The sequence below is a fragment of the Rutilus rutilus genome, assembly GCF_951802725.1.
Source record: "Rutilus rutilus genome assembly, chromosome: 3".
NCBI classification, from domain to species: Eukaryota; Metazoa; Chordata; class Actinopteri; order Cypriniformes; family Leuciscidae; genus Rutilus; species Rutilus rutilus.
In genome coordinates, this window is record NC_140211.1 from 24274688 (window position 1) to 24301820 (window position 27133).

The 27133-nt window shown below is 38.1% G+C and overlaps 1 protein-coding gene across 1 annotated transcript in view; it reads right to left on the bottom strand.

The window, feature by feature from the left end:
• The window catches only part of nfatc3a (nuclear factor of activated T cells 3a), an 86347-nt gene that overhangs the window by 9525 nt on the left and 49689 nt on the right, over nucleotides 1-27133 (bottom strand). Inside the window, exons 4-9 of the mRNA XM_084404618.1 lie at nucleotides 19301-19500; nucleotides 16514-16686; nucleotides 16266-16406; nucleotides 5880-5935; nucleotides 5468-5594; nucleotides 1552-2568 (exon numbers count right to left, since the gene is read on the bottom strand). Of these exons, the coding sequence (XP_084260744.1) occupies nucleotides 1552-2568; nucleotides 5468-5594; nucleotides 5880-5935; nucleotides 16266-16406; nucleotides 16514-16686; nucleotides 19301-19500 (1714 nt within the window). The remainder of the gene's footprint in view (nucleotides 1-1551; nucleotides 2569-5467; nucleotides 5595-5879; nucleotides 5936-16265; nucleotides 16407-16513; nucleotides 16687-19300; nucleotides 19501-27133) is intronic.

The following is a 27133-nucleotide window of genomic DNA, read 5'->3' on the forward strand; positions in this document are numbered from 1 at the left end:
AGCAGTATGCTATTGTTCATGCTGTCATTACCTCATCATGTGCATGTAATTGTGACTAATAAATGATAAAAAATAAATAAAAATGGTTATATACACTACCATACAAAAGTTGGGGGTCAGTATGATTTAATATTTTTAAAATAAATTAATACAGCAAGGACGCATTAAATTGATCAAAAGTGACAGCAAAGACATTTATATTGTTACAAAACAAAACATGCTGCTCGTTTGAACTGATCAATTAATCCTGAAAAAATGTATCACAGTTTTCACAAAAATATTTAGCAGCACTGTTTTGAACTGATAATAAGACATTTTTTGGGAGTACCAAATCAGCATAGAATGATTTTTGAAGGATCATGTGACACTGAAGACCGGAGTAATTGCTGCTAAAACTCAGCTTTGCCCTCACAGGAATAAATTTAACTTAAAATGTATTAAAATATAAAAGTTATTTTAAATTGGAATAATGTTTCACAAAGTATATTTCACACATATTTTTCAAAAATGGAAGGTCATATTGAGTGCATTGCATTGTGGGAGCATGCACTATTGTATAGAGCAGGGCTCAACATTTAGGCCTGTCATGTGCTTGTCCTTTAAACAAATAAACGGGTCATTCATTTTTTTTTTTTTTTTTTTACATACTATAGTATATACTGCAGAAAGAGCGAGAGTAACTAGTAAGCGACTCCAAACACAGCCTCTCTGTTTCCCTCCCCCACACTACTAACTTTACTAGGTCTCATAGTTCTTGCTAAGAAGGATTAACAGTGAAATGAATCCGCCCTATGCCATGACACTCTTAAGATCTGGGACCTGCCAACCACTCTAACGTCCCAGGCAACGTGTGCATGCAAATTCATTTTAGTAAATGAAGCATTAACTCTACTAGTTCCTGTTATGAATAAACTACTACTGCACAGATTCACACATATTTATTTACCCTTAATGTATTATTCACACACTAGTCGACTGATTCAATTATTGCAAGTACCTGTCATTCTCTAATATCCATAAATATATATGAATAAAGTGAATAAAAGGGTAATTATTTCAGTGAGTACTACAGAAACTATAACGAAGGGAGGAAAACAGACATGCCTGCTGGTGTGACTAATGCATTGTAGTTTTGGTCATCATAGCTAAATCAAATGCAACCTGGAGTGACCCAGTCAAAAGTCAATGGACACTATACATGCCAACTGTCTACATATTTCCACTAAAATCTTTTATGCCCTATATTTTATTTACATGTCAATCACAATGAATTATATTATAATAAAACCACATTTTGGTAATGAGTTTTAGAAGCTTTAAATGTCTTTAGTCTAAAAGTGATGATATCATATCAATATTGCTTTGTCCTGTTGTGGGACTATTCCTGAAGGTTTAATTTTGTGCTTCATTTTCTCACAATTTCCATACACTGTGCTGCACCTGAAGTTGTGGTGGCCACTGGGGCTAAATGTGGAAGTGAGCAGGCACATTCAAATGTTACCAAGTGTCATAAGATGAAAAGACACTGTTTAACAAAGTGCAAAGACTCACCATCGTCAAGCGTAATGTCCTGCAAGCCAATGTTACGGAAAGTGGGCTCTCTGTCTTCTGGCTCCTGTTTGATGTTCAGCCCCTCTTCCTGTTGGGTCAGGGGGTGTACCAAAGGACCTGAAGGGGACAACCCAGCCAAAACAGGGCTGCTAGCCTGTGGGGAAGGCTGTCCAGAGAGCGCCATGGGCCCCAAGGGGCTGCTGGAAGTAGGAGACGGGGAGGTAGGGGAATGGTAGGGGAGGGAATGGATCTGGGGGGACGAGGGCCCAGAGTGGGGAGATGGCACCATACGAGAGGGAGCACTGGAGGGTGTGGGGCAGGAGGCAGACCGCTGCCCAGCTGGATGGTAAACCAGTGGACGCTGCAGCTGTGGGACCTGCTGTCCCAGCGTGTGGGTGGGTGATGGGAGCTGCCCTGGAGTGGGGCAGTGATAGCCTAGAGAGTGAAGGTGAGGGGCAGAGTGGGCCATGACCTGGTTGCTACCTGTACAGGCTGCATGGCTGAGGCTGGGGCCAGACCCCGGCGGCACTCCAGAGGTGGGTGTTGAAGAAGCCGGGCCATACACCATCCCCAAACCCAGGGTGTGACACCCGGATGGATCGGCCTGGAAGGGCATCCTCTCGTAGGCCTGTGCGGAGCCCGCAGTCATAGGAAGACTGTGCTGGCCGTTGAAGGGCATGTTGTGCTGTATGGGTGGGTAAGATGGCCTGGCAGTGGCAGAAGGGCCTGGGTGGAAGGGCATCTGGCATTCGGGAGGCGCATTCAGCCCTTGAGCTTGAAGATGGGGCAGGTGGGGAAGAGTTGGGGAGCCCATTGGGGCGCAGGGGGCCTGGAGTGGGTGCAGGCCTGCAGCCAGGCCACGTGGGGAGCTAGACATAAGGCCGTCTGGTGGGTGGGAGTGCTCTGGGGAGGACAGCGGCTGAGCGCAGACCAAACTGGCAGCATGGACCAGAGGCATAGACATGGGCGGCACGGCAGGGGAGTCCAGATCATCCCTATGTTCCTGCTTGACCAGGACTGGAAGGATGGAGAGATGGAGAGAGAGAGAGAGAGAGAGAGAGAGAGAGAGAGAGAGAGAGAGAGAGATGGTTAAAAAAATGAAGAAAGAGAAAAAAACTTTAATTGAGAATCTTAACATTTGAAATGTGTTTAGCTATAAAATGGCACTGAATTAGTCTGAACAGTTATCAGTATACAGTTTCACTAGTTTGAAACTTTTCAGTAATATCAGTAATACCTCTTTAAGTATTTTTATTTATACTTTTATTGTGATCATATTGAGAGTTATTGAGATCTCATGATGCCATTACATTAGCATATCAAACTGATTAACAATACTGGTTTGGCAATTTCTTTTAAAGTTTAATAGATTCACAGCACTAATGAACTCTTGTCCCATTTCCGATCTCAGATTAAACTGACAGCAACATTATATGACTAACATATGTTCAAGAACTATGCTCAGTATAAAAATTGCACATATTTCATTATGATCCAATATTTCCATCAAACTCTCCTCTCCTCTCCTCTCCTACATGTGCACACAGTGAGTAATAGTAACACATAGTGTTCAGTAACCCATTTCCCGATCTGCCATTTCCCTGGCCCGCATGAGTGGGGGATATTTTTACTTGCTGTGGACTCTGAGAGAGCATATGTTGCCTGCTTGAGTGCCATGTAAACCAGTGCTGAATTTGGGAACTGAAGAATGCTGTCTGCCCTCCAGCATAGCTTCAAATGGGAACCAAAATCCAGTTCACAGCCCATACGCTGCTGCAAGGCCATTACTGCAGTAAAACCGTAGTTTCCTGATATGAAGCGCAAGTGGTGACCATGTGTGGGAGAGAGTGTGAATGCATTTGAGTCTGGTGTTACTCATTGTGTATTTACAATGCACTTGAAAAAAAGCTTAGTTTCAGTTGATAAATACAACTAATAGCATTCATTTCAAGGTGAATTTTGGACCAAAGCTGGTGGATTTGTCTGTGACCAACAAAGAAGCCTCAGACATTCAATTAGGTGGATTACAAACTACTTCCTCGCAGGCCCAACAGCATTCACACTGTATTTAGTTTAAATCTGGATTAAGATCTCTGCTCAACGCATCAGACGTCTTATTCATTACCCATGAAAAGTCTGGCTCTACTCTAACAACACAGCACCTCAGCACTTCCCCCTGCTATGCCACTTTCTCAGTGGGCTGATGCCATGGCAACCACAGTCGCCGTGGCCTGTTCATAATATTGGCTGCCTGTGCTGTCATCTGATTGGCTGAAACCCGACGGGTTAGTGTGGAAAACAGGAAACCCTAATTTGAGTGGGTGCTTTGTGGAGCGGAGAGGGTGGGCGGGAGGCTGGGCCTATCTCGCTCTCTCACTCTCCCTCTCTTTTTGTCTTTCTCGATCTCTTTTACAGGTTAGCATGCAACTCGGAGATAGAGACAAAGAAAAAAAGTTGCTCACGTGTGATTCAATTACGCCAACGCTGTTTTTCGGTTTGACTCACTTTGGGAAATTAATACCAAACCAGCTTATAGCTATGTGAACCACACACAATTACACTTCATTAGAAACTCTATAAGCCATAATTAGATTTCGCCTTTTACTGCACCCTGGATGTCGGTCTATTCCATCAGATGTATAAATACCAATTTAAAAAGCAGAGCTAATAATGTGCTGATGTAATGCATGTCAATTCAACATGTGAGACACATTATTATTGCCATGTGAATCATCAAGCTCATGATTCAACAGACTTATCATAGGGAAAATCTTCCAAAATGCAAAACAGTTCAGCAGAATATGACTCTTAAGACAGATGAAGCCAACGGGAGATGGAAACAGAACGAGAGCATTTAATGAGAACGATAAAAACAGAAAGACAAAGACATTGAAGGGGTCCAGTTCTTGAGTACCCCGAATTTGCATGCCTCCTGCCACATGTAAATCATGCTGATTCTTTCTTTATGTGTTTTACATGAGCGGTTACCAGGTGCTCAACTGTTACTGGAACAACCTCATCCCTAACCACACTGGTGCACAGTGCAGAGGAACGCTGGCATGATCAAATGGGTGACTATGTTGTGAAAACCCACATGTGTGCCATTCTTGTTACTGTTAGGTGAAGTTAGCAAGAAAACTATTTTGCATGAAGGCCAGACTCAGACATAATCCGATTCTTGACGCAATATGGACATTAAGTCGCATTTGTCATAAATAACATAATACATTACATGATTAAATATACTTTATATTGCATTTTCTTGTTTATATTATGACGTATCAATAATTGATTGATATTATTTTGTCTTTTTTTTTTTTTACTATAAAATGTAATTACAAAAACATTTTTGTCTAACATACACTTAGGATCCATGAAGTACTTTATTATTTTAAATTAATACTTTTATTCAGTAAACATACATTATTTTGACCATGAGTGACAGTAAAGATTTTTACTCTTGTATAAAAGATTTCCATTTCAAATAAATCCTGTTCTTTTGAATTTTCCAGTCATCTAGCATCCAGAAAAAATGTTGAAGACTGGAGCAATGGCTGCAGAAATTTCAGCTTTGCCATGACAGGAATAAATTACATTTTAAAACTAAATAAAATAACTATATATATATATATATATATATATATATATATATATATATATATATATATATATATTTCACAATAATACTTTTTCCTGCATGTTTTATAAAATATATGCAGCCTTTGTGAGCATAAGAGATGTCTTTAAAAAAAAAGCATTTAAAAAAAAAAAAAAATCTTCCCAACCCCAAACTTTAACACAGTAGTCTATATACTTTTCTATGAGGCCTATTAGTACATGACATTGCTTAGTTAAGAGCAGCAAATAATTGAGTAATATTCTGAGCTAGTGTTGTAATGTGCTGTCTAATACAAACCTGGCAGATAGGTAAAGCGGTGTGATTGACTCCTTTTCCGTTTGCCATTGCACATGTAGAACTGCACCTGCACAGCTGAAGTGACCGTCTTACTGTGATAAGGAGGCACCTCCACCACAATGCTTGACTGCAGATGGAGACATGAAACAGAAATTTACTAAACAGCACATCATGGATGTCTGAGGAAAACCTCTCAAAGTTGATCCACAGAAGAATACAAAGTTCAAATATAGTCAAAACATATTACAGTGTCCTCAAATCTATCATGTGTTAAACATTCAGAAGACTGAGGGGAATTTCAGCTTTTAGTTCAGTTAAAGACAGAAAAAAAGACTGAAAAAGGGTATGTAGACATTTTTATGCCTGTGCATTTGTTGGCATGAGACATGTAAAAAGGAAAGCATTCACTTACTCCTTGACTCTTTTCTCTGATGATCTTCGCCTCCACCTCCCACTGCGGTCTTCCATCTGAAGAAAGAAAAGCGTTAGCTGCATATGCAGGAACAACATATTAGGTCAGCTAGCATACACAAGAACTCTGTGTGCCAATATTTGCCCCTAAAATTTTGGTAACTTGACCCTCTCATCATTACTGCCCAACCATCATCATGTCTTCCAAACTTTCAAGATCTAGGTTACAAATAGCTATTAAGTAATAGGGAGCTTTACTCCTGCATGTATCTACAGGTGTTCCTGCACCGAATCCAGTGAGAAGCTTGAAAAATTGTGCCTTACCTTTAGAATAATAAAATGATTAATTGAATTTGCTTGCAAACGATAAGCCTTTTTCCACAAAGGGAAAGAGACTCAATTGCTCGAATAGATCAAAATGTCAGCTCTATGCAGGGACTGCGTACAGCAATGACCTGACCATGAAAACAAATGTTATATTAAATACTCCCAAGAAAGAGGGCTAGAAATGCTGGAGCTTTATTAGCAGAGTGAGTTTTTCACAGCGGGCTACTCAAGAGGCTCTTTAATAAAACTCAGATCAGTCTCACTCTGTTTGCCCTTTGCTGACAGGAACAGAGAAGACTCTTAGGCCCCTAACAGGTAATTATGTCATTTATAAGGCCGTTAGAGTCTTAGAGAGATGTGTGGAATAACTTTATTTATTGTTGAATCATGGCAAGATGCGTGGAATAAATGTATTCATTGCACAACACCTCCACGTGCTTCCCGTGGAGAGGCGCAGGATCTCTCGGAAACATGCTGTCATCTCATTTTTCCTTTGACATGAAGCTAATCAACTGTGCAGATGTCTTACAGACAGAAATAAAAGCCAAGGGACGACTGGTTAAGACTGATCCTGGAAGGGAAAACAGTCACTTCATGGATCATAAATTACATTAACTGCATGGCACAGGTCTGATTTACACTCTTAAACACATTTCCAGCTTTGAAGTTTGTGCTTGACATGAGTCTAACATGGGACAAACATGAGTATACTCCCAAGAATGTCTGAAAATGTGGGAATACATAACCCCCTTTCAAAGGGATAATGTAGTGGGTACTGTTTGAGGACTGCTATCAAACTGAAGATACCACTGTGAGAAGTTTCATTATCACCTGGTGCATTACACTCCAGAGACTGCTGTTTACACAAGGTTACTGTGTAGAGTCTCAACTCCCCTCTGTGTCAAAAGGCATTTTGTTAATATGAGAATGACCTTGGGCGCCAGTAACTTCAGCAGTAGTAGTACAGCAGCACATGTTGACATTCACTGGACACCGGAGAGGGCCCCACATGAGGGCAGGTTCAAACAGGAATGAGACTCCACGCACACACACTCGCTGTCCTAATTCTTTAGCTCAGAAACACTGCTGTTCTGTTATTACTGGTGTAATAAACAAACTCATAAAAAAAAAAAAAAAAAAATTCTGGCACAATCATACAAAGCCTTTATGTGTCATTATGTGGAATTAAATGTCCTGCTGGCAAGCGAAAACTAGACTCAATTGAAACAGATGGTTAATGTAACTCTTCACTAATAATTTCCTGAATCATTAATTTTATTTATTTTTTCCATAGTAAACAGTCAACTGCACTTACTATTTCTTATCTGCCATATATATTATGTCACTGTAACCAAAACAAATTAATTAATGTTTGAGGACTATAGGGGGAAAAGGGTGTTAACCTTGTAAAGCCTGACATCTGAAATAATAATAATAATAATAATAATAATAAAAAAATCGAGTTTATTGAACCTTTATTCAAAATAGAAAAAAAAAAAAAAAAAAAAAGATACATATACATATACATATACATACATATACACACATATACATATATATATATATATATATATATATATATATATATATATATATATATATATATATATATATATATATATATATATATATGATATATATGAAGAGTTCAGATGCAAAAACCTTTAAGTGCCATCTGAAATTTTCTTCTAGAATGATCATTTTTATCAAGCTTGTATATTTAAGTTAAGTAATTTCACTTAAATGACAATTAATAGGTAGTTTTCATTGCCATTTAAGTGAAATTACTGAACTTAGATATACAAGCTTGATAAAAATGACAATTCTAGAAGAAAATTTCAGATGGCACTTAGAGGCTTTTGCATTTGAACTCTTCATATATATATATATATATATATATATATATTTTTTTCATATAGTATGATAGAGCAAAATATGTAGCTCATACTCTAGGAAAAAAACACACAAAAACCCCCCCCACTTCTATCAAGGCCAAGACTATCCTTTGTAGACTATGAGTGAACTATCCTTTAAAGTTTCTTTTTATTCCTGAATACGAGGGCAATACAACTTCTGCAATCCAGTTGTGTGGTTGGTTTACTTCTCTACTTTTCTATCCATTCAGCAAATCAAAACCGAGTTACAAAGTCTCAGAACCACCACATGGGCTGCTCAGTTAGAAACTACCCATCTAATTCCTGTAGATCCAATAATCATTCAATTAGATTAGATCCAATGTGTCAAATTTAGACCTAAAATTATCAGTCCTCTTCCTCTCATATGTCCTGCTTTGTTCCCTACTGCTAGAGTGGCCCCTAGGGACAAATGTCTCTCAGATGGATGGCTCCGTGTCAGTCAACAAAAATACTTCTCCCTATGTTTTGGAGTGAATTGTGGATATAATTTTATGAATTCCAGACTCGGTCAACTATTATCCAGAGATCTTAGACAACATTTTGCTTATAGATTCAGCATGGGTTATTATTGGAGCAACGAAATAAGTCTTAGTCTTAACAAGTCGGCTCTAAAGATTATAATACTGCATCAATGTGTGGCATGTTATCATGAATAATACAAAAACTTTACTCTATCCTCAATTATTTTAAGGGTGCACAGAGTAAATTCTAGTGATGGGGACGAGACCGCCTATGCCGAGTCCGAGTCTTTGAAGGGTCGAGTCCGAGTCGAGACAGAGTCCGTTGGTTTTCAAATTCAGTCGAGTCCGAGTCAAGACCGGGTCTTTGAGGAAGCAAGTCCGAGTCGAGACCGAGTCTTTAGGAGTCGAGACCAAGACCATAAAAACATGTCAGGTTTCATATTCATGATTTAATATCACCCCAGTTAATAATCAACAGTTAGGCCTACAGACTAAGCTAGATTGGGAATTGTTTAGAAGAGCAGTCTTAACGTTTTAATATGGACTATGCTTTTACTATCATTAAAAAAATCCCTACCACATGCATCATCTTCTGCCTATTTTTCTAAACTGCTTCAACAGTGCTGCTCTGTCATCAACATGTTAAGCCCACCCTGACTTTTTTAATCATAGTTAGGACATGCAGAGCAAATTAAAATTTTCTAGTGGTATGTATTCTAGTGGAGTAGTGATGGGGACGAGACCGCCTATGCCGAGTCCGAGTCAAGACCGAGTCTTTGAAGGGTCGAGTCCGAGTCAAGACCGAGTCTTTGAAGGAACAAGTCCGAGTCGAGTCCGAGAAAGCAGAAATCGGTCTCAAGACCGGACTCAACATCACTAGTAAATTCCTTATTAAAAAGTTTTATACACACACACACACACACAAAAAAAAAAAAAAAGAATAATACTTTCAAAAAATTTTTGTTAAAAATGATGTACACACACATTAGATAACAAATCCATGTTAACAAAACATGACCAGCTCAATACTACTCATTTTATCTCTCTTGTTATATTTTTAATGGCTTATTGCAAATAGAGCATCAGTAGGCTTGGGCGGTATTCGAATTTTGATACCGTCAAACCGCCTCCCTATTTTACCGGGGTATACGGTATTACCGTGACTAATTAAAAATTATGACATAATGGGCTCAGACGGCGTCACCAAACTGTTGGCTTGTGCCTACACCGTTCAGAAACTGAAAGCCAGATCGGGCAAAAAAAAAATAAAAAAAAAAAATCAAGCCCAACCCCTGCACGTTGTGTCTGAGTCAGGCCGACCGCATTAACTGTTATTATGAGCCGGAGCCCACCATTATTCAACATAATATCTGTGTGCGTGCAACAAGCAAGAAGTGCCTTTGTAATCCGGTGACGCGTGTCCATTGATTTTTATTAATAAAACTTTTCTGCAAAGATGGAAGTTGACGATCGCCATCTCTGTAGTGAACGCGCCTATAGAGAGAAATGCACATCATTACACAATCAGAGAGTGGCCTTTTTCTTTTCGTTTTGAATGGTTTCGTTTACTGAAATTGACGATCGCATCTCCGTATGAACGCGCCTAGAGAGAAATGCACATCGTGGATTACTTAGCCTAATCAGTGAGTAGCCTATTTCTTTCGTTTTGAATTATTTTGTTTAAAGAAATTGACGATCGCCATCTCTGTAGTAAACGCTATAGAGAGAAATGCACACCATTGATTAATCAGACTATATTAATATTTCTTTTCGTTTTGAATTGTTTCGTTTAATGAAATTGACGATCGCATCTCTGTATGAACGAGAGAAATGCACATCATGGATTACTTAGCCTAATCAGTGAGTTGCCTATTTCTTTCGTTTTTAATTGTTTCGTTTAAAGAAATTTCAAGCTTTATTTATTTGTCATGTCTGTGAGGCATAGCCTACACTGAGTTTTTTATGAGATTTCAATGCAAGTGACCGCGGCATGCCCATCATGTCATGATTATATTAAATCCAGGCAACTTGATGAAAATTTAATAAAAATTTAGATACAATTTATACAAAACGAAATTCGTTTTAAAGAGGCCTTTTACAAAACTAAATTTATTGAAGTGGTCAAATCGTCTGACTCCCGATGCATCCCATCTTATTTGTGCTGTTCACTTTTCATAATCAACAAAGATGGAAAAAATATCATTATAATATTTTAACAAATACGAAACTTAATGCGCTTATGCATCCTGGCAGCAGTGAGTGGGCGGTTGTTTCGGAGATGCGACATTAGAGGTGTTTACATCTCTCGCGGTCACCTTTTTATTGCACAATTTACAAATTGCCTCGTCAGTATTTACCGCCTCTCCCTTCTCATTCGGTTGGAACCAGAAATATTGCCAAACTGCAACCACACATAAGCATTTTTTAGGCAATAAATAAATTATATATATTATAGGCTATATAAGTGCCGGTAATGACGGTATTGAAACTGATACCGGTGCTATTTTAAGATCCCGCGGTATCCGATATTACCGTAATACCGCCCAACCCTAAGCATCAGTATTAGACATCAGTAACCAACAGTTTGCTGCCAGGTCAGTATAAAGTCCAAGACCAGTGTCATATTACTGAGTGCTCCTTTAACAACATATACGATTTCAAAAACAACTATAGAACACTTTCTTGCAAATCACACAGATACTACTTGATAAGCTCCTGCTCAAAAAGATATGAACTTTTCCCCCGGAGCTGCTCAAGGCCAGATGTGAGAGCTAAATTTCCATCCTACTTGTTAAAGCAACCCAGGACTTTCCATTTTTATACAATGCAACAAAAGCATGGGTAATCACCATATAGATTGCCTAGAGGGGTTGCCACTTCACAGGGAGCCAATTAGAGGAGAGGTAAGTTCCAAAGGGTGTCTCTCTGAGTCAGTTTGTTGGGTTAGTACAGCCCTGTGTGTTTATGTGTAAACTCCTATTGATTGAGTCAGTGTGTCATTGTCTCAAACTAGAAACACACACACACTTAAGGCAGGCCAAGACTTGTATTCCCAGAATGCCTTTCATTCATTGCCTTCATCTGCGGCAGGTCCTAACTTGCGTTTAATTACTTACAAACGAGTGTGTCCATGAGTGATGGAAATGGAAAAAGAGAAGTGTTGCTTATCAAAGAATTTCAAAAAGAGCACACAAGTGATGCAGTCAAGGAAAGATTATGTTCTACTATGCTAGTTATAAAGAGTAATAGAGTGTGAGAGAAGACAGAAGGTCTCTGAGGGCTCTGTTGAATGTGTAAAAAGTCTATTTCAACAAAAATCCATACAGACAGAGCACTGCTGAGGCTTATGACACAGTCTAACCCCAAAAAGTCTGTCTAATAAAGCCTCTTGAAAGCACAGTGACTAAAAGCTGAGAATTTAGACTGATGGCCACATGGTTGGCCTATGTGTCAAATGAGAGAGAAAGAGCAACATACAACAAATAAGCTTTAGTCACTTATCAGGCAGACGTACCTAGTGATTCAAAACTAAATATATTGAAATATACTGCTACTCCGGTGGTTTGCCTGAATGACTAGGCGACTAATCAGTCCATGTACTGATGATCCATGTCCATCAGTACTACTCAGTAAACCATGAAAAATTAGGATGGTTTCAGGTTGATCTGACCCCGAATGCATTTTCTGCCGGTGTTCACATTGTATTTCACTAAGTTTTAAAAACAGATTGACAATTTGTGGTAACACTTTAAAAGGTTTTCTTTTCTTAATAGATTTATTTTTTACGTTTTTGCCTTTATTGCGATAGGATAGTACAGTGAACTGACAGGAAGCGAAGCGGGAGAGAGGGGGGACAGAATCGGGAAATGTCCGCAAGCCGGGACTCAAACTCAGGTCACCTGAATATTGGACAGCTATTGGTACAGACATTATAAAAATATTCTTAATGCATAAATGACACCTTATAATACACCTTTTAATAAAAGCATGTTGTATGCGTGACAGTTATGAATAGTAAATACATAAAAATAAACTACACTGGATAAAACAGTGCACTGTGTGATTAGATGTGAGTGTTAGATTGTCATGGTTACAACTTTAAAGCATATTGTGCAGAGATGGCAAAAGCTGGCCCATGATGACCTTTTATTCGGTCCACCATGCCATGTCACAAGAGGGTCACATGCCATTAAAGCATATCTTCATTTCTAATTTACCTTTTCATTTTAACATTTATTATGCATTGAAATGTACGGAATATAAGAGAAATGTACATTTTAATAATAACAATAATAATATAGTTGTATATAATGCAGCTTTTGCTTTCATCCCATGGCCCTCGATAAAGTTAGATTTTTGGCTCTTCTTAGTAAAACACTTTGGTTACCTCTGTTATAGTGAATTAAAACTAGTAGTGTCATTCGAATAAAATTTTAACGAAACAGATTAATTAATCAAATTAGGTAGTTGATTAGTAGCTGACTGCAGCCTTACAAAAACATTAAAGTGGTAAATTCTGTATTATGTTAATTGTGTACAGATGGCAGTGTAACACAATATACGTATTACACTCCTTAAAGGTGTAACAATATAAAGGTAAACTTTATAAATGTACAGCTTTGGTTGTACCTACTTAAGAAACAATGAGTGTATATTATTATACACATTATATACACAATGTAAGAATATGTTTTAAATACATTATTATACTGTATGCACAGACTTTAGTGCAATCAATAAATAGTTATAGAACACAGAGTTACAAAACACAGAGTTTGTCTGGCATTCAGTAAGCTATTAGTTGCTTTGTCTTGGATCCAGCGAGCGATCAGCAGTGTGCCAGCAGCCAGAGCAACCATGCTGACCTCTGAATCATCCTTACAGCAGATGCTGAGGACTACAGGTGAGCTCCAGAACATCAGTGACATGCCACTATACCGCCAACCATAAATATAGCCTCCATGTGTGTGCGTGGACAGAGAGACAGAAAGTAAGGAGGGAAAAACAGGCAAGTTTGTAAGCATAAGGTAATGAGGGTATGTATTTGTGCGCACAATGCTCTTGCACCTATGGTGTGTGTGTTTATAGGCTGAGCACAGTGTGGATGTAGGAGTGTGCAGAGTGCATTTGTGTTTATGTCTATGCGTGTACAGAGTAAGCGTTTGCTTGAGTGCAGTGGTGTTTGTGTGTGTAGGTGTGTTCATGCTGAACTGCACACACACACACACACACACACACACACACACACACACACACACACACACACACACACACACACACACACACACACACACACACACACACACACACACACACACACACACACACACACACACACACACACACACACACACACACACACACACACACACACACACACACACACACACACACTGTCCCCAGAGGAGAAGGGAAATCGTGGGAGGTCAAGATGCTGATAAAGTGAAGATAAATCACTCTGGGTTGACGAGCAAAAATAAAATTCCACTCTCAAATGAGAAGTGAGAAATTGACACTCCCTCACATTTTACCCGTCGTTCCAGTTTCCCAAAGCTATACATACTTTAACTATAAACCACCTGATCTTGATGTTTTTAACAATAAGGCTGGTTTAGCTTCACTAAGACAGAGATTAGTGCAGGTATAACTGTGACCCTTGAGGATAAGATGGGTGAGGAGTAATATTTGCTCACAGTGAATGATGAAGACATTTATAGTGCATACTCAGCTGTGCTTGCAGAGCTTGCAGCAACCTGCTAAAAGGAATTAGTACTAGCCAAACTCAAGTAACAATACTAAGTGGAGGGATCTAATATCACTCTAAAAGGTGTTCATTTTGATATAATGACCTGCTGACCGAACATTATCCCCAAATAAATAAATAAATAAATAAATAGGTATGAAATATTGATTTGACTTTAAATTATGGCTACACTCACATATTAAGAGTAGCCTATTACAAAATCTGCATTCCATCATCTCAGAAACATTTCAAGAATTAGGCCCTACATTACTCTACATGACGCTGAAAGGCTTATTCATGCATTTGTTACTTCAGGATTGATTATTGTAATGCACTATTTGTTGGTTTACCTGCTAAATCAATAAAACGGCTGCAGTACATCCAGAATTCAGCAGCACGTGTTATTACCACGTCAGCACATTACAGGCATGCTTTATAGCTTGCATTGGCTTACTGTTCAGTCGCATATTGCTTTTAAAACTCTCACACTAACATACAAAGCTATACATGAAATAGCCCCTTCTTATATCTGTGACTTAGTCAGCCAGTACGCGCCTTCTCGTTCCCTTCGGTCTACTGATTCGCAAGCTTTTAAATTTTGATAGCTTTATTAAGCTCTCTTTTCTCAAACTGACTTTTAAATGCGCAAATAATCTAGCTCCAGCCATACTCTGTCCTTTTGTGACAAAAAAAAACAAAACATAAGGAGAGTGGCCACTAGGAGAGCAGTGGGTGGCAACTGCATAGCAGAGGGGCGCAAAACCACTTTCGACCAGTCATGTTTTTCAGTGATAGGGACCCATTTTTGGAATGATTTACCAACTGAAATAAAAACACAAACCGAACTGAAAACATTTAACATTTAGTTGTAACACTGGCTGAAAGAAAACCAAACATGTGGCCACTGAGTCAGTTTTGTTGTAATGTATTGTCTGTGCTAGATGCCTGGCTGTTTGCGCATGGCTGGCAAGGTTCACCCCACAGGGCGGGGTCTGGGTATGGGAAATAAACTTGTAGCGGCCCAGGCCCTCACTATCGGGGTGGGTATAGGTGAGCAGGAGCGAGCAGCTGGGTGCTTGGGGTTTGTGTTGTTACGTGATGTGCTGTTTTGTGTAATGTGGTCACGATTCTGTGAAATGTTCATGTAATATATTAGTATACAATGTATCTGCTGCTTGATTGTGTAACTCACACTATTTAGTTCTTTTAAAAATTATATTTGGATTATCTTTTTAGAAAGGCCTGACCAGGGACTGGGATTGCAAATTAGCCTATTGGCTAGAAACCTTTTATGCAACACATCTACACATATTGTTATGGCTTTGACCGTGATAATTATGTATGTAATAATGTGCGCTGCATTGTCCCTGACAAATAAACGAATAATAAAATAATAATAAAAATACTCTTCAGCAGCCTCCCCGCAGATTAAAATCTATGGGGAGAGAGCTTTCTCTGTTGCCGCACCCAGGTTATGGAATGCACTTCCTCTTATTGTTAGTTTCAAGTAGTTGTTAAAATTGCTTATATATACTGTCATGATTAGTATTTTACTTTTGTATTATTCTTGTACTTCTGTATTTTATTTGCTTTTACTGTCTGTAGCATTTAGCATTTAGAAAAGCGCATTATAAAAAAAATGTATTATTATTATTATTATGTCTAAAGTGAGGAAAAAGTATGCAAGAAGAGAGAGAGACTCGAGAGATATGAAACTGGCATAGCTATGTAACTATGTAAATTGCTTACTAGAGACAATTATTTAATATGTAAGGGAATATAAGGAAATGCATTTTTTTTAATGAATACAAAATATTAAATTAAAATGACTGATCAAGTATTCATGAGAGCCATATAATAAGCAAAAACATAACACGAAGAAAAAGTGGCTAAAACTCCCATCTAAAATAGCACTTGAACCTCATTTGGAGTATTCTTACCTGGACCTTTCTCCAGAAAAATGACCTTTGACTCAGGGAAGAAGTTGGAGCCAGTGATAACCATTTCCTCTCCTCCACTCACTGGGAAGCTGCTAATACTGGCCTTCTCCACCTGAGGTAACTCCTGTGCTGAGCGTTGGGCTATTTAATCACAAATACAGATAAACAGTTTTTTATTTACAAATTAAAAATTTACAGAGTAAATTTACAAATATTTTCTTAAATATATGTTCGTGTAGAAAACGTACAGCACTCCACTGGAATTGAAGCAGCCTGCAGTGAGACCACTTTTCCATTAGGTTGTGGGATGTGAACCCGGAACACCACGCGGACCCGAGTGTTTTTTCGTCCAATATCAGTCTCTCCTTTCCTCAGCTCGATGTCAGAGTTCCTCAACTTCAAGATTCCAGCACAGTCAATACTGAAAAACACAGCAAAAGTGGCACGTCAAGAAGGAGTATCCATGTATAGTATCAAACAAAGTTGCTTGACTTCTAATCAATCCAAGTCACTTTCTGCATTTATACTCTTTTCAAGTAGCTAATAAATGACTGATAACAAACAAATGGGTATATTTGCATACCCAATTCAATTGTACATAAAAAGATGGCATAGAAATAAAAGTTCAAGCTGTACTCATTAAACAATTGAAGAGATTATTGGTGTTTTCAATCATAAATCACGTTATACATGCTTCTGAAGTTTCTATTCATCAAAGAATCCTGAAAATAAATTATCATGGTTTCCACAAAATATTAAGCATCACAACTTTTTTCAACTGATAATAATATGAAACGTTTCTTATGCACCAAATCGGCATATTATAATGATTTCTGAAGGATCATGTGACACTTAGGTCTGGAGTAATTGTTGCTGAAAATTCAGCTGTCATATACATTTTTTTTATTAAAAAGACAGAAATTAATTGTAATAATATTTTACAATATTACTGTTTTTACTGTATTTCTGATTAAATATATATATATATATATATATATATATATATATATTAGGGCTGCACGATATTGGAAAAAAAATTACATTGCGATATTTTTTTCCCAACGATATATATTGCGATATTGCGAGCCATCAATCCAGGCTAAAGTCAATAATTACCATTCCATGTTATTAATAATTTCACTAATAAGCAAGCTTCATTACAAGTGACAAAAAGGCCACTTAATATTTTATTCCAGAAACATATTTCTCTCAGAATTCGGTGAACGTTCTACACAGGACCTAACGTTCTTCAGGTTCTAGGACCCGAAAAATTATGTTTTCTGTGCTGATTCAGTGACGCGTTCATGTAAACGGCACCTAGAACCAGCAAAAGTAATGATTAATAGTATGTAAAATATTATAATGAAACATTTTAATTGTTTATTAATAACCAAGTGTTTTCTGCAAAGATGAAGTTGACAATAGCCTACTGACTCGCGATCTTCGCAGCAGTGATCGGGAGAAATGCACTTTTCATACAGATTCATTTTTTATTTTTTTTTATGGTTCTTCTGTAGATAATAGTTATATTTCTATTTTTTTTATTTTATTATTATTGTTATTTTTCGGTGTGTGAGGCGAGTAGGCTACCTTTTATGCTGAGTTTCGGTTCATGGATGATAGCTTAATCTCCAGTTCAGGCGCTGGCTGCTATATTTAATTTTTAGGCTATTTATTAAATCCAGGAAAATGGATAATGAAGTACTGATTAAAATTAAGATACAATTAATACAAAACGAAATTCGTTTTAAAGAAAGGCTTTGTGGTTTCTGTTTGAGGTCTCTGTGAAAGTTTTAAAGCAGTCTTTTAGTGCCGCTTTCATAACGGCCGCGTGACGAGTCCGTAATGTCACGTAACATTGTTTTTTTCCTCATAAATGCGAACACGAAACGACTTTTTTTTAAAGGACAACCATCCACAACTTTATAACACTTCAGCAAAGTAGCCTACCTCTTTTTGGTCAACATCCTCCTTTTTGTAGACGAAATAGGCTAGTCCCAAATAGCTGATTTTGACTTTTTTGTGGCGGATCCTCTTCGTCGCGCATTTTTAGCTATAGGATTGCCAGTGAATGTTGGCTGTGAGCGGTGAGCGCGTTCCTGTCAGATCCTCACTGTGCAGGCACGCGGAACGCGTATGTCACCCCAGCAAAAAGACATACAACAAACTTGTATTTACTGTGTGCTACCCTGGTGCTACCGTTCTCTTACACTATGGGTGCTACTAACGTAACGTTACCCTTCACATCGCATGTTCCGGCGATGTGACTATCGCTCATTCGCACATCACGATGTCGATGTTAAAACAGAATATCGTTCAGCCCTAATATATATATATATATATATATATATATATATATATATATATATATATATATATATATATTCTTGATGAGCTTAAGAGACTAAGAGAGAAAAAACAGAAAATCTTACTGATTTTCCCAAAACTTTTGAACTGTAGTATATGAGAGTGTTGATATGTGTGTATAGGTTTTACCCTATTTGTGAAGGACAACTATTTGAAAATGTCTCCACTTATATAGAAAACTAACTTGTGAGGACATGAGAAGGTGTTCTAATGGTTTAAGACTAAACCGGCCAAATTATGTTTTAATCCAAATCCAATAGTGTCAGAAGCAGAAAGTTGTAGTACATATTATTTCAGTATGAAAACCATAGGTCATCGCGAATATGGCTTTTAGAGTTTGTGTGCATTTCACTACATTGTGAATATCAAATTTCAAAGGATAATAAAACCTAAAATCACCTACATTGTGGGGTGCAGTCAATGGTCAATAACTTTATCATTCTGTGCTAAATAATGAAAATATAAAAATGCAAAAATGTTTTTGTGAGATTTAGGTTTAGCGATAGGTAGGTTAGGGGTAAAACAATATTATTAGGCCAGAATAAAAGCAAAAGAAGTCAAATGGAAAGTCCCCAACACGATAGAAAAGCAAATGTGCATGTGTGTGTGTGAGAAAGATTACGAGAGAATCAAGGTTGATGTTGAAGTGAAGAACTGCTGGCAGGTACCTGGCAGACATATTGTTTTCAGGAAGGAGAGGAATCTCGAGAACCTTTGTGCTGGTGATGACAATTTCCTGGCTTGCCGTGGCAACAGTTTTTCCTGTGATGCGGTGAACCTGGTAGAATGCGTGCGGCCTCAAATAACGGTCATCCGCTGTCCCGATGAACATCTGCAGGTTCACTGGCTTCTCACTGAAGCCAACGAGCTGTTAAAAAAGTGAAGAAATTATGAAATGAACCCACTCGTGATTTTTTAGCAACTTTTGTTGGTCAGTATATTTTCTGTAATAATCCAAAAAGACAATGGAAAAATCCTATGGGCTTTTTGTCGAGGGAATCAGGGCGATGGTAACTTCCGGGTTGGCCTGCAAAATTACATCATTCCTGGAGCCCTTTATAGCCGAACTCTTATATTTTTGACAGGCTGTATTCATCTAAAAGCACTGGACATTCAACCAGGTCAAACTGGAAAATATTCTCCATTTGTATCACAATCATTTCCCCCAAAAGCATTTCCATCCGAAGGACCCTGTGTATGTGCAATTACTTCCCAAATCCTCATCCATGCACATTAACATCAGACGTTAGCCCACTTTTTCCAAGACGAATCTAAAACACACTGCAACTACTAATTAAAATCCAGACATGAACATAAAAACATGTTTTTGAGCCACGAACCACAAAAAACACCAAAATCAAATTGAAGGAAAAAAAATTTAGTGGGTAGAAAAGGTGAGAAAAGAAAAACAAAACCATGAAAGACATTCTACTTTTGCTGCTAAAATAGTATAAACAAGACATATGGAAATAGGGAAGTGAAAAACCCATTAAAATGTGATTAATTAGAAGTAACACATCATTCTGAGGTCGTTGAAGTTACAGAACAAAAAGCTTTTACAGAAGCGTTTTTCCTCCTGGTGCTGCATACCAGGGTGTCCAACGCAAACCTCCAGTGAGGCAGCACAATGCCACATACAGCAGTTTGTACACACGTATGACCTGCCAATAAGCTTCCCAGACAGGTGAGGAGTTCACAAACAGAAGGGAGCTTTTCCACTGACATGCATGTGTGGGTGGGTGTTACTTAGGTTGAGCACACAGGCTCCTAACAATCTCTCTACTGTTGAAATGTTATGCTTGGCAAACACTGATCCAATGTAGTGAAAGAGAGAGAGAGAAACTGGGAATGAGTGAAAAAAGGAAGGAAGAAAGAGAGAGAGAGAGAGAGAGAGAGAGAGAGAGAGAGAGAGAGAGAGATGACCCATCACAGGTAACGGAAGGACCAAGCCAACCACAGCAACACAATAATGAGAAAAACATGCTTCACATTTAAACTGACGGGTCTTGAGAACAGAGCCAGACATTTGTGGATAGAGGAAAAATAAATAGACGTTGGGAAAAGAGAATCAGGGAACAACGGAAGACTTGGATTGTAGTGGCATTTGGTTCATGTAGTTCCCAGGACAGCTTGGTTTTATTACACTTGGAGACATCCATAACTAGGAAAATTATAAAACCAAAAGGGTATGCTTTGTTTCAAAATATTTAGGGTAACTTTTTACAATAAGTTTCTATATGTTCAAATTAATAGTTACATTGAAATAACAATAAAAAAGAACCCTTTAGCATTTATTAGATAAGGTATAAAGTACATTCAACTGGTTGTTAACGATCTAAGCACATGGTCTTCTAAAGCGCAGGGCGCAAGTTCACTTAGGACGTTTCCGAGGCGCATGGTCTAAAATGTTTGTCCCTATTTTCATAATGAGCAATGGGTGTGTTTTGGGATTTACGTGCGTTAAACCAATCAGTCTCATCTCCCATTCCCTTTAAATGCCAGTTGCGCTTGCGCCATGGCAGATTCGCTATTTACATGATGGAATTTGATTGATTTTGAAAGACCGAACGCGTCTCCAGAGCGCAAACAGAACTGCTCGTGCGTGAGGTAAAAGTGCGCAAGCAGACCATCTACGGGACAAGCCGGATTCCACCATATCTTTATGGACACAAAAATAATCTTTTACATTGTAATCCTTTTATTTTTAATATTTGGCATGTTTATGTGCTGCTGTGCGTCCCTGTGTGTTTAATAAGCAGAGTGTACGCGCGTTGTGGACCCGCCTATAGGCGCACATTACTAACGTGCTAAACACTACACCTAAAAGCTGTCACAAAGAACCGGCAAAAGTAATGATTATGAATATGTCAAATATAGCAAGGAGACATTTCAATTGTTTATTAATAAACAAGTGTTTTCTGTGTCAGTGTCGGCTGCGCCTCCATGTCCTGATTATATTGCCTGCTATATTCTTATTTATTAAATCCAGGCAATTGGTTGATGACACATTGATTAAAATCAAGATACAATTAATACAAAACGAAATTCACGTTAAAGAAAGGCTTTCTACAAAACAAACTTAATGAAGTGGTCAAAATCATGTCTGCCCACTCCATTTGTCTCCCGATATATTGCGCATCTTATGATCTTACGCATGCTTTTCACTTTTCATATAATCAACATAGATGAAATAAAAAATATATATATTTTATTTAAACATAAATATGAAACTAAATCGTTTTCTTTAATGACTAGGCTACAACCTATTAGCCTACAGCACAGAGAAATTTAATGTCGGACACAATAACACTTACCGGTGAGCATGTGGGGGGAGAAGTACGATTTTCGAACAATCATCGAATATTATTTTGCTTGATATGCCAATCCTTAATATTTGGTGTTTTAAATGCCTGTTTGAGGTCTCTGTGAAAGTTTTAAAGCAGTCTTTTAGTGCCGCTTTCAGAGCGCTCACGTCCATAACGTAGAACTGTCACGTCCGTAACAATGTTTTTTCCTCATAAATGCGAACACGAAAAATAAAATAAAATGAATATTTTATGTTCTGTGGAGAGCCAACCCTTCTTCATCTGGTGGGTAGTATTACTTTTGGTTTGCGCAGTGTAATTCACAGAATTACTAACAAATATTTTGCCACCTAAAAGTTAAAGATTTTTTGTGTACACGCATGTGTATTTCCCTCATATTAAATATAAAACACGTAGACTAATATTTAATATTTTTCTAATGTCTGGACTCCTTTATTAAGGGAGTATGGATAGAAAAACAGACGTTTCAATATATTGGTATTAAATGCATTTTCTGAGAATTTATATTTCAAGTTTTGACTGCAAATGTCACGTCCATAACGCTGGAATTGCCCAATAGTAATTTAAAGATGTGGTAGCATTGGATCTGGACGGGAAGGATAACTCTGGGAGTTCGAAGGGGTGTGTCGCGATTCTGCCTTCTCACACCGCGACACAGGTTCATGGAGTGTCGCGATTTCGGTTTCATATCGCATATCGTTACAGCCGCCCTAATAATCATAGATGACGCCACGGGTTTTTATTTAAAAGAAAGAACGTAGCCTACGTTTGTATGTAGGCCTAGGCAATTTATATTCACAATACTTACTAAAATATAATTAATATTATTTTATTGCATTTGTATTAGTTGTTTGAAGAGCAAAAAAAAATAATCGGTCGGTCTTAACGCAAGTTTACAACCGGCAAGTCAGTCGGACTAAAAGGAAAAATAAATAAATAATTGGGTTGGTCCTAAATTGACAGGGTCTGTTGGGTTACAGTAAACAAGAATATTTTTAAGGATGGCCTTACTTCAAAATAGCGATGTAACCCCCTCGTTGCTGAGAAATATAATGTAGTGACTCAGTAGCAAATCAATTTTATTACTAAAAGTTGCGGGGCAGCATTGAATGTTTCTGTGTGTGCGCAGCAAGGTCAGAATTATCAGCTAGTAAGAGTAAATTGACGTACTCTGGTACACTTGAGGGAGCATCTGAGTGGTTTCCACAGTTGTACCTTGACAGGCTGTAGAAAATTCTGATGGATCACGTCCTCATGTTCTGATATCAAAGATACGCGAAGTGCAACTTGTATGAAGTTCAATTGCCTTTGCAATATTTCGCATTTATATTTTTTGTATATATTGTATTAATGTTTAATACAGTCAGCATCTCTTCAATTTAAACCATAAACGCATGCTGTCCACTCAAGTGGACATCTGAAAATCTCTTTGAAAAATGTGTAAAAAAAAATAAAAAAATAATTAAAATCTTGTTTTTCATGCCTTAAGAGCAATAAAAACACATAGGAAAAAAATCCTGACTGAGGTTATCATAATTCATGCATGAAAGGGTTAATTAACAATAAACTAGATTTAAAAAAATTAGATGGCATGGCAGAACTATAGAAGAAAATGGAAAAAAATGTTGAATGGAACATTATTGGTCACTTTTCTTCATGAAACTTTTGCCTTATCCTTCTCTTAAATGCTTTTCCATCAAGCAATGTTGTTTCTGTGAGTGCAGTGAACTCTGTAAGGTGAACAATCCCCGGCAGACAGAGACCTGCAGGCAATGGGAGATTCAGGAGCAGAGGCCATGTTTATGCTCCAAGACCTGAAAAAGGTGAAGAGCACAACTGAAATGAACCATGACCCCGCCAACACCACATGCTTGTAGGATTTATTTCAGTGGTGAGAGTGAACCACCCCCGGTACCAGCTCCAAACCCAACTGGACAATTAATTTTCATTGTGTGTACGCAAAGAAAAACAAAACAAGCCTGTGTTGTTTGTGCGAATGTGCATGAAACTGGCTTCCAGGTTTAATTAACTAACACTCCAATCAAAAATGTATGGTCGGTAAAAATGTTTAATGTAATGAAAGAAGCATCTCATGCTCACAAAGGCTGCATTTATTTGACCAAAAATACAATAACAGTAATATTGTGAAACAATATACAATTTAAAATAATGGTTTTCTATTTGAATATATTTTAAATATACTGTACCCGCTCTCTAGTCTTGCACAGTGTGCAAGATAGATTTAAATAGTGCATCATCTCAATTAACTAAACCTTTTGCAGACTCTAGACATCAAAAAGTTAATTTTCTATTTAACGATGGTATGATATGATTTAAATCAACATGAAACCATATTCACAACTTATTTTACTTCCAAATTATGATTTATTTCTGACTGAGTAAAACAAAATATTCAATATTCAATACTCAAATAGGAACTGACTGATCCTGAAGAGTGGATGTTCCATAGCATAATGGAGCCAGTAATTTCATTTTGATTAAAAATTGTAAAGACAAACATTTCTGTTAGAAATAAAGTGCACTGATGAATCATGCACAAAACTGAGAACATGTATTATTAAAGTAAACAGTGTCAATTTTGGTTTCATGTTTATTTTAAGTTTACCAAATTCATTCATTTTGATCTGGAATGCTATAAAAAGAGGTATCCCAAACCCCTAATGGTCAGTATGATGCATTATAATGTAAAATCACTTTACACTATGATATATGCAGTCCATGAACATTTATGACTTTTGGAAATTCCATGAACATGTTGCAGCCTCAGCAAAGTTTCAGAGCGCTGCTTCAGTTTCAAGACATTTAGAGCAGCTACAAGGCGCCACATCCTCAAGGAGTTTCTGAAGGCCTGCGGCTCAGCCTCTGTTGCTGACTTCAGCACGACCCTAGCACTCTTTCTCTCTCTTGTTCTGTCATTTCCATTCAGAAGATATTGCCAACCACCCTCATTCCCTCCATTAAGTCAAAATAATTACAGCTGATCTCCTTTTGTATTTGCATGCAGTGTGTTTAATTGTGTTTATACACTATTTTTTAAAAGTTTGAGGTTGATAACATTTTTTAAATGTTTGTGAAAGAAGTCTCTTATGCTCACCAGGGTACATTTAATCAATAAAAAATAAAGTTAAAACAGTATTATTGCAAATTATTATTACATTTTAACTGTTTTCTGTTTGAATATATTTTGAAATAATTTATCATTTTTAATACTTTTTTGTAATTTATTCCTGCAATGTCAAAGCTGAATTTTCTGCTAATCTTCAGTCACATGATCCTTCAGAAATCATTCTAATATGCTGATTTGCTGCTCAAGAAACATTTCTTATTATCCATGCTGAAAACAGTTGTGCTGTTAAATGTTTTTGTGGAAACCCAATTGTTTTCTACTTTCTGAAGATGTGTTAAGAGTTTTGTGGATCAACTGTGATTCACACTATAAGGAACGGGAAGTCATTTGCGTTTTGTACGACACCACTTTGTGAAGTGGCTACATTCATGCTCTATTCCCACTTTTTTTTCTTCTTCTTTTAATCCTGAAGAAAAGCTTAGAAGAAAAAAAAACCGGAAGGGACAACAGAAAACAAGCTTAAAAACCTGGAGTCTTGAATGAGTTGATGTGCCATCTCTCCAAACACAAGCAGCTACAGAAAACATCCTCTCATTCATCCTCTCATCATCGGCAGGCCTGAAGAAATCCACAGTGTGTGTTTGTGTGAGATTTCACAAGACGACTGTCCCTGCACTACTATAACCTCCCTTCCCTGACACTGGTTATATTAAACTGCTGACATTAAGAAAAGTCACATGTCCCATTGCTGAAATAAAGCTAGCAGGGGCAAAAATAGCCCCCCTGGGTTGCCTTTCATATTGAGGACTAAATAAAGATGTCTCATTCTGACTGTTTTTCATTGCATTCCCAGGCTGAAACACAGAATCAGGTGGTCTTAAAAACAGCAGGAAGACAGTCTAGCGTACCACAAAAGCACATGCAGCACATGTTTTGCGCTGTTGTACTTTTGGCTGTTGGTTGAATGTTTCATCATGCCTTAACTCCCTTCATACACCCTTTACACGTTGAGCTTCCCATAAAGCTTTATGTCTCATTCCCCTATTTCTCTTCAATCTCTATCTCCACTCCTCCCTTTCTCCATCTCTCTATCTTTCTCCTTCCTACCCGCTGCTGGCAAGTTGTTTCCCTGTGTTGCTCTGTGGTTGCTATGGTGAAGGCCAGCCGGTGCGTGTGTGTGCATGCACGAGTATGATTGAGTGTGTGTGTGTGTGTGTGTGTGTAAACCCGAGCCTAAGGGGGTGGGGAGGAGACTCAAGGTCACACAAAAACACTCTCACTCACAAACACACACACTGTGACCTCTTGCCCCAAAACGTGGATTAGCGCTGACATACTCTCTGTGCTTACTGGACACAGTAAGAGTCTATTCACCGATGCAGTGTTTACACAACATATGCCTCTGTGTGTGTGTGTGTGTGTGTGTGTGTGTGTGTGTGTGTGTGTGTGTGTGAGAGAGAGAGAGTGTGTGTGTGTGTGTGTGTGTGTGTGAGTGAGAGAGAAGAGAGAGAGAGAGAGAGAGAGAGAGAGAGAGAGAGAGAGAGAGAGAGAGAGAGAGAGAGAGAGAGAGATAGAGAGAGAGAGAGAGAGAGAGAAAGTAGGGATAAATAGAGGTATACACGCAGAGAGCACTCAGACCCAGGAGGCTGGGTAACCTGTTGTTTAAATAAGGTCAATACACATACTCTCTCCCTCTCCCTCTCTCACACACACACACACACACACACACACACACACACACACACACACACACACACACACACACACACACACACACACACACACACACACACACACAGTATGTGTAAAAGGCTACACTAGGACTCCCACACAAACACATCAAGATATAAACATTTGTATAGAGTGAGTACAACATTTACCATGGTGTGTACCTCTCTCACCCCCTCCATTCGCACTGTGCTGTGTCCTATGCTTCACTCTTCAATCCACATCAGATACAGCCTCAGGCTACTGTACAACAAAAGCACTGCACTCATGAGGGTATACAGACAACAGGGTTGCTCCCCAGAAAAAAACAACACCACAAATGTCTCTGGTCAGCACAGAAAAATCACCCACCTTGAGAT